This window comes from Pseudochaenichthys georgianus, unplaced genomic scaffold, assembly GCF_902827115.2.
Source record: "Pseudochaenichthys georgianus unplaced genomic scaffold, fPseGeo1.2 scaffold_761_arrow_ctg1, whole genome shotgun sequence".
NCBI classification, from domain to species: domain Eukaryota; kingdom Metazoa; phylum Chordata; class Actinopteri; order Perciformes; family Channichthyidae; genus Pseudochaenichthys; species Pseudochaenichthys georgianus.
The window spans coordinates 1-9,706 of record NW_027263311.1 but is presented as its reverse complement, the minus strand read 5'-3'; the positions used below and the strand labels follow the sequence as shown (position 1 = coordinate 9,706).

The following is a 9,706-nucleotide window of genomic DNA, read 5'->3' as shown; positions in this document are numbered from 1 at the left end:
AAGCTAAGCATTGAAGGATAAATTAAACAGCAGCAGGTGAACCTACAAAAGGTGGGGGGTAAAACAATTCACCGTGCTGCACACAAACAATTCACTTGAATGTTTTGGCGCTATTCACCACAGCAGGTGTGGGTAATGAACACATCACAAACAGGGAACAGGATAAACATGAGATGGCAGAAAGTCAGTGTTGAGCCTGAGGAAACCGTGTGCAACAAAGTAAACTGCCTACCTGTACCACCAACCATGACTCAGCAAAGAGGGAACAAATGCCCACAGGTGCCTTTTATAGCAGGGCCTGATTGGAGGAGGAGTCTGGAGCTGCATTCAACAACACTGCCCTCTTGTGGAGCATTACCCACCACAGTGTGAAGGTGTTATCATTGTGGACTTCCTGCCTAAACGTGCGTGAGGGGATTTGCTGGACAGTTTATGTTTGAATGTTGACATGCGGAGGGCAAGGCCAATTCAACGTTCATTTGGGATTCATATAAGGACATTTTGAGTACAGACACTGGAGTACAAAAGGCTTTATTATCAGAATATTGTATACTGTATTTACATTTGCTCATGGGTACCTATGTTAACATCGTGTTGGTCATAGTGTTCCATAACTGGGAGCCCGGAGGCCTGTACCTGAAGCAGGCTTTGTTGTTAAGGGAACTTCAGGATTAACTCCAATTCCAACCCACTCCCCCTCCTGATGGAGTGGGCTCCGTCTGCAGTCTCACTCGCAGCCTAATGAGGCTCCTTCTCCCAGCTGGAGGTGTGAATACAGAAGGAGGATTTGGGACGAACTCCCGTCTCTCCAGCTGAAACAGGACATGCCATAATACGTAACAACGGTTTCAAATCAGCATCTCTTGGATTAAAAACAACAGAAATAAAACTCTAAACATCTTTTGTGCGGTCCACGGCGCTGGTTCTCTTCTCACCGGGGTAGATCTCCATGGTAACTGATGCAGAACACCTGAACACGTAATGTCCAGAGATCAGCTCAGTGAAAGCAGGCGAGACGGTGATGTTTACAGAACATTTTTAATCAGTTCAAACAGCCCTTTCAGGCGATGCTAGTTTAGAGTGGTGAGCAACAGCAGCCATTGGTTAGTGTGAGCTCTGAAGACCACGTCTGTCCATCGGCATGACGACACCATAGAGACAGCATCGGCATGACGACACCATAGAGACAGCCTAACCCTAACCCACCGTCTGTCCATCGGCACGACGACACCATAGAGACAGCATCGGCATGACGACACCATAGAGACAGCATCGGCATGACGACACCATAGAGACAGCATCGGCATGACGACACCATAGAGACAGCATGTGATATATACCAGTGGAGTTTCTCCTTTACTCTCAAACACGTGTTAGACTTGATTAGTTCATGGTTGCACTCTGATCGCTGCACACACTCATAATACTGACTTTGATAAGTTGAAAACACGAGGACTGTTTTCACTGGACTTCAAAGCTGCTAAAACTTAGAAGAGCTGTCAACAAACACGTTCACAGAGGTGTGATATTAGAAAGCACGCCTGCAGTCGGGAGAAGGTGCATCACGGCCTCACAGTCACACGTGTTGATGAAACCACACATTTAAAACGGTCAGATTAATATCAGAACACATCGTCTTCAGTCCGGCTGATCAGGCGACGCCATGGCATCCTCTCTCAGTGGAGAACGCCCTGGGTCCCGTCTGTCCCAGTACCACTGCAGGAAGGAGTTCATTAGGGTCAGTGGGACCCCCTGTAGACCCTCAGTTTAAGGGTTGGTTAGACCCCCTGTAGACCCTCAGTTTAAGGGTTGGTTAGACCCCCCCCCCCCTGTAGACCCTCAGTTTAAGGGTTGGTTAGACCCCCCTGTAGACCCTCAGTTTAAGGGTTGGTTAGACCCCCCTGTAGACCCTCAGTTTAAGGGTTGGTTAGACCCCCCCCTGTAGACCCTCAGTTTAAGGGTTGGTTAGACCCCCCCCTGTAGACCCTCAGTTTAAGGGTTGGTTAGACCCCCCTGTAGACCCTCAGTTTAAGGGTTGGTTAGACCCCCCTGTAGACCCTCAGTTTAAGGGTTGGTTAGACCCCCCCCTGTAGACCCTCAGTTTAAGGGTTGGTTAGACCCCCCCCTGTAGACCCTCAGTTTAAGGGTTGGTTAGACCCCCCCTGTAGACCCTCAGTTTAAGGGTTAGTGAGACCCTCCTGTAGACCCTTAGTTTAAGGGTTGGTTAGACCCCCCCCCCCCCCTGTAGACCCTCAGTTTAAGGGTTAGTGAGACCCTCCTGTAGACCCTCAGTTTAAGGGTTGGTTAGACCCCCCCCCCCCCTGTAGACCCTCAGTTTAAGGGTTAGTGAGACCCTCCTGTAGACCCTCAGTTTAAGGGTTGGTTAGACCCCCCCTGTAGACCCTCAGTTTAAGGGTTAGTGAGACCCTCCTGTAGACCCTCAGTTTAAGGGTGAGGGTCTGCAGGGTTTAAACCCTACAGTCGGTCCCATCTTTCACTCTGTTTCCATTCAAATCAAATTAATTTCAGAGTAAAATCTGCTGATTGGTTGAAGTCGTCCTGATTGGTTGGAGTTTTCTGATTGGTTGGAGTCGTCCTGATTGGTTGGAGTTTTCTGATTGGTTGGAGTTTTCTGATTGGTTGGAGTCGTCCTGATTGGTTGGAGTTTTCTGATTGGTTGAAGCCGTCCTGAGGAAACAGGAAGTTCTGAAGTGACGGAGGATTCTGATTGGCCGCTCAGGCCTCCAGCTGCCACTGCTGATCCTCTGAGGCGTCGCAGATCGCCATGGTAATGGAACCCTTGGAAACAGAACCCTTCGGCCTGATTGGTCGAGAGACGGAGAGACACTGACCAACGGAAACCTGGTACAGCCGGTTGGACTTCTGGGGAGGGATTCAATTAAAGGTGAGTTTCAAAGTGTGTGTGTGTGTGTGTGTGTGTGTGTGTGTGTGTGTGTGTGTGTGTGTGTGTGTGTGTGTGTGTGTGTGTGTGTGTGTGTGTGTGTGTGTGTGTGTGTGTGTGTGTGTGTGTGTGTGTGTGTGTGTGTGTGTGTGTGTGTGTGTGTGTGTGTGTGTGTGTGTGTGTGTCACCCCCAGGCTCCACTGCTGAGACCCCCCCGAGCCGTGGCACTTCATCAGGCGGGGGGGGTCCAGGGTCCGGACCTCAGAGACGTCGAGACACAAGAGAGAGGCGAGAAGCAGCTGGCCGTCCTCATCGTACGACCACACCTACAGATACACACAAATACACAGATATACACAAATATACACATTATATACACTTACTGTATACAGTTTGCACTACATCATATATACTTTGCTCTACTACCACTCACAGCACCAACAAGCGAGAGTGGGGGTGTGTGTGTGTGTGTGTGTGTGTGTGTGTGTGTGTGTGTGTGTGTGTGTGTGTGTGTGTGTGTGTGTCACCTGCTCGGGGTCTCGGGGGTCACATGTCCTCAGCACCACGCCCCCCCCCTTCTGACTCGCTCGGCCCAGGGCCCCCAAACACCCCCCCGACGAGAGTGAGCGCAACTGAAACAGGAATTGAGACAACAGGAAGTAGAGAGTGAGATAACGATGATGCGTGGTGCGTTCAGGGTCTGATGGTGCGTGGTGCGTACAGGGTGTGATGATGCGTGGTGCGTTCAGGGTCTGATGATGCGTGGTGCGTTCAGTGTGTGATGGTGCGTGGTGCGTTCAGTGTGTGATGATGCGTGGTGCGTTCAGTGTGTGATGATGCGTGGTGCGTTCAGGGTCTGATGATGCGTGGTGCGTTCAGTGTGTGATGGTGCGTGGTGCGTTCAGTGTGTGATGATGCGTGGTGCGTTCAGGGTCTGATGATGCGTGGTGCGTTCAGGGTCTGATGATGCGTGGTGCGTTCAGTGTGTGATGATGCGTGGTGCGTTCAGTGTGTGATGGTGCGTGGTGCGTTCAGTGTGTGATGATGCGTGGTGCGTTCAGTGTGTGATGATGCGTGGTGCGTTCAGGGTCTGATGATGCGTGGTGCGTTCAGTGTGTGATGATGCGTGGTGCGTTCAGTGTGTGATGATGCGTGGTGCGTTCAGGGTCTGATGATGCGTGGTGCGTTCAGTGTGTGATGGTGCGTGGTGCGTTCAGGGTCTGATGATGTGTGGTGCGTTCAGTGTCTGATGGTGCGTGGTGCGTTCAGTGTGTGATGGTGCGTGGTGCGTTCAGTGTCTGATGATGCGTGGTGCGTTCAGTGTCTGATGATGCGTGATGCGTTCAGTGTGTGATGATGCGTGGTGCGTTCAGGGTCTGATGATGTGTGGTGCGTTCAGTGTCTGATGGTGCGTGGTGCGTTCAGTGTGTGATGGTGCGTGGTGCGTTCAGTGTCTGATGATGCGTGGTGCGTTCAGTGTCTGATGATGCGTGATGCGTTCAGTGTGTGATGATGCGTGGTGCGTTCAGGATCTGATGATGCGTGGTGCGTACAGGGTCTGATGGTGCGTGGTGCGTTCAGTGTGTGATGATGCGTGGTGCGTTCAGGGTCTGATGATGTGTGGTGCGTTCAGGGTCTGATGGTGCGTGGTGCGTTCAGTGTGTGATGATGCGTGGTGCGTTCAGGGTCTGATGATGTGTGGTGCGTTCAGGGTCTGATGGTGCGTGGTGCGTTCAGTGTGTGATGATGCGTGGTGCGTTCAGGGTCTGATGATGCGTGGTGCGTTCAGTGTGTGATGATGCGTGGTGCGTTCAGGGTCTGATGATGTGTGGTGCGTTCAGGGTCTGATGGTGCGTGGTGCGTTCAGTGTGTGATGATGCGTGGTGCGTTCAGTGTGTGATGATGCGTGGTGCGTTCAGGGTCTGATGATGTGTGGTGCGTTCAGGGTCTGATGGTGCGTGGTGCGTTCAGTGTGTGATGATGCGTGGTGCGTTCAGGGTCTGATGATGTGTGGTGCGTTCAGTGTGTGATGGTACGTGGTGCGTTCAGGGACTGATGATGCGTGGTGCGTTCAGGGACTGCAGGACTTAGTATACAGTGTGTGATGATGCGTGGTGCGTTCAGGGTCTGATGATGCGTGGTGCGTTCAGTGTGTGATGATGCGTGGTGCGTTCAGTGTGTGATGATGCGTGGTGCGTTCAGGGTCTGATGATGCGTGGTGCGTTCAGTGACTGCAGGACTTAGTATACAGTGTGTGATGGTGCGTGGTGCGTTCAGGGTCTGATGAGGCGTGGTGCGTTCAGTGTGTGATGATGCGTGGTGCGTTCAGGGTCTGATGAGGCGTGGTGCGTTCAGTGTCTGATGGTGCGTGGTGCGTTCAGTGTGTGATGGTGCGTGGTGCGTTCAGGGTCTGATGATGCGTGGTGCGTTCAGTGTCTGATGGTGCGTGGTGCGTTCAGGGTCTGATGGTGCGTGGTGCGTTCAGGGTCTGATGAGGCGTGGTGCGTTCAGTGTGTGATGGTGCGTGGTGCGTTCAGTGTGTGATGGTGCGTGGTGCGTTCAGTGTCTGATGATGCGTGGTGCGTTCAGTGTCTGATGGTGCGTGGTGCGTTCAGGGTCTGATGGTGCGTGGTGCGTTCAGGGTCTGATGAGGCGTGGTGCGTTCAGTGTGTGATGGTGCGTGGTGCGTTCAGTGTGTGATGGTGCGTGGTGCGTTCAGTCTGTGATGATGCGTGGTGCGTTCAGTGTCTGATGCGTTCAGGGTCTGATGAGGCGTGGTGCGTTCAGTGTCTGATGGTGCGTGGTGCGTTCAGGGTCTGATGGTGCGTGGTGCGTTCAGGGTCTGATGAGGCGTGGTGCGTTCAGTGTGTGATGGTGCGTGGTGCGTTCAGGGTCTGATGAGGCGTGGTGCGTTCAGTACCCGTCCTCGCTGCAGGACTTTGGGCCTCCTCAGGCTCTTGTTGTTGAACACAGGCAGGTGTTTGTTTCCGTGCGTTTGCATCTCGGGGTAAACGGTGTCCAGGTACCAGCGGAACGTCCTACACTGGAGACGCTCCCTCAACGCAACACGATCACTAACGTCTCCGTAACCACGGTCACGCAGCTCCGGACGCAGAGACAGGAACTGCTCCTGATTGGACCACAGACAGGAAGTGAGGTCAGAGGACTACAAACAAGTTACCACTGACAATTAGACGTGTGTGTGTGTGTGTGTGTGTGTGTGTGTGTGTGTGTGTGTGTGTGTGTGTGTGTGTGTGTGTGTGTGTGTGTGTGTGTGTGTGTGTGTGTGTGCGTGCGTGTGTGTGGTGTGTGTGTGTGTGTGTGTGTGTGTGTGTGTGTGTCTGTGTGTCTGAGTGTATGTGTCTGAGTGTGTGTCTGTGTGAGAGTGTGTGTGTCAGGGTATATGCAGGAATCCTGAAGTCAAATTTAATACCTTTTAAGACCTTTTTTAAGACCCTTTCCATACATTTTAAGACCTCATCGCAACTTTGAGTTCTAACCGGTTACATTGGCGACACACTTTACCTCACATTTAATATTGATTGTAAGACAGCTCAACTAAACAGAGTGCAGACTGACTACTGAAGCCTCCTCTCCACATGACCTTCAACCTCTCTGTGAAGGTCAGGGTTAAAGCAGCATGCTGCTTTGTTGCTTCTGTGCTCTTTCACTCCAGTAGAACCATCAGAAACCAGTATTTGACCAATAAACAAAACAATTGACAAAACTTTGAAATATTAAATATTAAACTTCATGAGCTTCAGCGGGGTAATGCCATATAGGAGCTCCCTCACAAATACCCAGGGGTTAAATTGGGCTGGGGCTGTCCGGGGCTAAGCCCGGCACAGAGGACGATGCTCTGACGGCATCGCCCTCACACATTTGTCATATGTTTACAAAAAACAATATATATGACTTTTCTCGTTCTTAATATAGACTATATTTAGGGTCGATATGTGTTGACCTCACTTTAAAATAGCAGATCTCTGTGACCGGATATAGTTTGGCTTAGACCCCGGCCCCACGAGGGGCCTCATACAGAAAAATGCAAATGCAAAAAGTAGTACATATGCCAGGCCTGTAAGTGGCGCTGCTGCCGCCACAAAATACACCAAAAGCAGCGAAGAAGACCCCGGAGCATGGTTGTCATGGTCGCCCTTCTGTTTATTCTCCGCGGTGGACGGCGTGTTCTCCTGCTGTATGTCCCTCAGGTAGTCCACCAGCAGATAAACCCCCCCCCCCCCCCCCCCACAGAGCGGAGCAAGGCAACGAAACTTCAAATAAGAAGCAGCATTTTATGGCACGCTATGCATGGGGTTGAGGGGTTTCCCGACATGTTGTTTCAGTAAATTAAAGGGTGTGTCATGTTGTCGTTGCTGTGGACCTTCTTAATACCTTGGAAAATGCCGTTTAATACTTTTTAATAGCCTTAATTTTCGCTAAATTGATTTATCAACTTTTAATACTTTTTAAGACCCCGCGGACACCCTGGTGTGTGAGTGTGTACCTTGTACTCGTCCATCCACACGTGAGCCAGTCTTAGTGAGTTGTGGGCCATGGTGTCCCCCCCACCCGGGGATCCGTAGGGTCTCCTCTTCCTGAAGATGTGTCCGATTCTGGAGCAGGGGATGATCAATAACTGACCGCCACACATCCAGATCTATAGAGATACATCATCATCATTATATATTAGGGCTGTCAGTCCATTAACAGTTCATTTTTTATCTGTTCTAAATGTTCCTTAGAGGAATATTGTTCAAGTTTGTAAAACTCTTATGAACAGATGGACAAATACGCTTTATGCTAATGTTCATTATCATTTGAACCATGACACATATCCTCATGAATATTAAACACAACAACCTGGAACCTCTGTGTGTGTGTGTGTGTGTGTGTGTGTGTGTGTGTGTGTGTGTGTGTGTGTGTGTGTGTGTGTGTGTGTGTGTGTGTGTGTGTGTGTGTGTGTGTGTGTGTGTGTGTGTGTGTGTGTGTGTGTGTGTGTGTGTGTGTGTGTGTGTGTGTGTGTGTGTGTGTGTGTGCAGTCATGTTGCGCTATCCGTGCTGAGTGTGCTGACTTCTCCTCAATGCCCCGCTGTCTGCTTCCTGCATCGAGGCGAGCGCTCGGCGCAGTCGTGTGGATCGAGCGCTCCTCTGTTTTCATTGAAACAGCTCCTTCTATCCGTTAGCGCAGCTAGCTAGCACCAGATGCTAACAACAACAATACACGTAAGGTCTCTCTCTCGCTCGGGTTATTAACGCGGTAATAACGCGTTAATAACGGGTTATTAGCGCGTTATTAACGGGTTATTAACGCGTTAATAACGGGTTATTAACGGGTTATTAACGGGTTATTAACGTGTTAACTTGACAGCCCTAGTATATATATAAAATATAATGTGGTGCCTTCACTGACAGTCTGTGAATCTGAGCCTCACCCTGAAGGAGATCTCCAGGTTCTCCCCGCCCCAGATGTCCATGCCCGCGTCGTATTGGCCGAGCTCGTTAAAGTACTTCCTGTTTATGGCAAACAGACCGCCGGCCATGGTGGGAGACCTGGGGGGGGTGTAAACAAACATGTTTACATCAACAACAAGCTGCACCCTGATTGGTCAGCTTTCTTCAGGTTGGTCTCCTGGTTGGTCAGCTGGTATCTAATTGGTCTCTAATTGGTCTCCTGATTGGTCAGCTGGTACCTAATGGGTCTCCTGATTGGTCTCCTGGTTGGTCAGCTGGTACCTAATTGGTCTCCTGATTGGTCAGTGGTACCTAATTGGTCTCCTGATTGGTCAGTGGTACCTAATTGGTCTCCTGATTGGTCAGCTGGTACCTAATTGATCTCCTGATTGGTCAGTGGTACCTAATTGGTCTCCTGATTGGTCAGTGGTACCTAATTGGTCTCCTGATTGGTCAGCTGGTACCTAATTGGTCTCCTAATTGGTCAGCTGGTACCTAATTGGTCTCCTGATTGGTCAGTGGTACCTAATTGGTCAGCTGGTTGGTCAGCTGGTACCTAATTGGTCTCCAGGTTGGTCAGCTGGTACCTAATTGGTCTCCTGATTGATCTCCTGGTTGGTCAGCTGGTACCTAATTGATCTCCTGATTGGTCAGTGGTACATAATTGGTCAGCTGGTTGGTCAGCTGGTACCTAATTGGTCTCCTGATTGGTCTCCTGGTACCTAATTGGTCAGCTGGTTGGTCAGCTGGTACCTAATTGGTCTCCTGATTGGTCAGTGGTACCTAATTGGTCCGGTGACCCCCTGGGGCCCGCTGAGCTCCGCGGGGGGGACGGGATCCCACTTGAAGTGCAGCCCCCAGTTGAAGCCCCCCCTCACGAGGGGGGAGGGCGAGTAGGAGAGCGTGTCGGCGGAGATGATGTCGATCACGGGGCAGACCACCGTACGATGGTCTCTGAGCAGGGGGGTGAGCAGCGGCTGCAGCCAATCCCTGTTCACCTCGCAGTGGGAGTCCAGGAACACCAGCACCTCACCTGGGGGGGAGGGAACAAGTTGGCATGGATACAGATGTAGGGAGCAAAGATGTAGGCAACAAGGATGTAGGGAGCAAGGATTTAGGGAACAAGGATTTAGGGAACAAGGATTTAGGTAAGGAAATGACACAGTTTAAGGAGGTAGGAAATACCGGTCGCGTGTGAGGCTCCTATCATGCGTCCTCTGATGAGTCCTTCCCTCCTCTGGTTCCTCACCAGCTTTACTCTCTCCTTCAGCTCCCCCCCCACATGACGCTCCAGCTCCTCCTGCAGCTCCTCTGAAAACACACACATTTATATAAGTGTGTATATCAGTG

General features: G+C 51.0%; 1 protein-coding gene across 1 annotated transcript; it reads right to left on the bottom strand.

Moving 5' to 3' along the window:
• Window positions 1-1,022: 1,022 nt before the first annotated feature.
• On the bottom strand, window positions 1,023-9,683 carry galnt11 (UDP-N-acetyl-alpha-D-galactosamine:polypeptide N-acetylgalactosaminyltransferase 11 (GalNAc-T11)). Its single transcript, XM_034079891.2, has 8 exons — window positions 9,542-9,683; window positions 9,140-9,389; window positions 8,338-8,455; window positions 7,410-7,562; window positions 5,823-6,032; window positions 3,430-3,534; window positions 3,091-3,228; window positions 1,023-2,883 (listed from the first exon to the last, which is right to left on the bottom strand). Exons 1-8 carry the CDS (start codon window positions 9,681-9,683, stop codon window positions 2,737-2,739), a joined length of 1,263 nt encoding a protein of 420 aa, XP_033935782.1. The 3' UTR covers window positions 1,023-2,736.
• Between the last annotated feature and the right edge of the window lie 23 nt (window positions 9,684-9,706).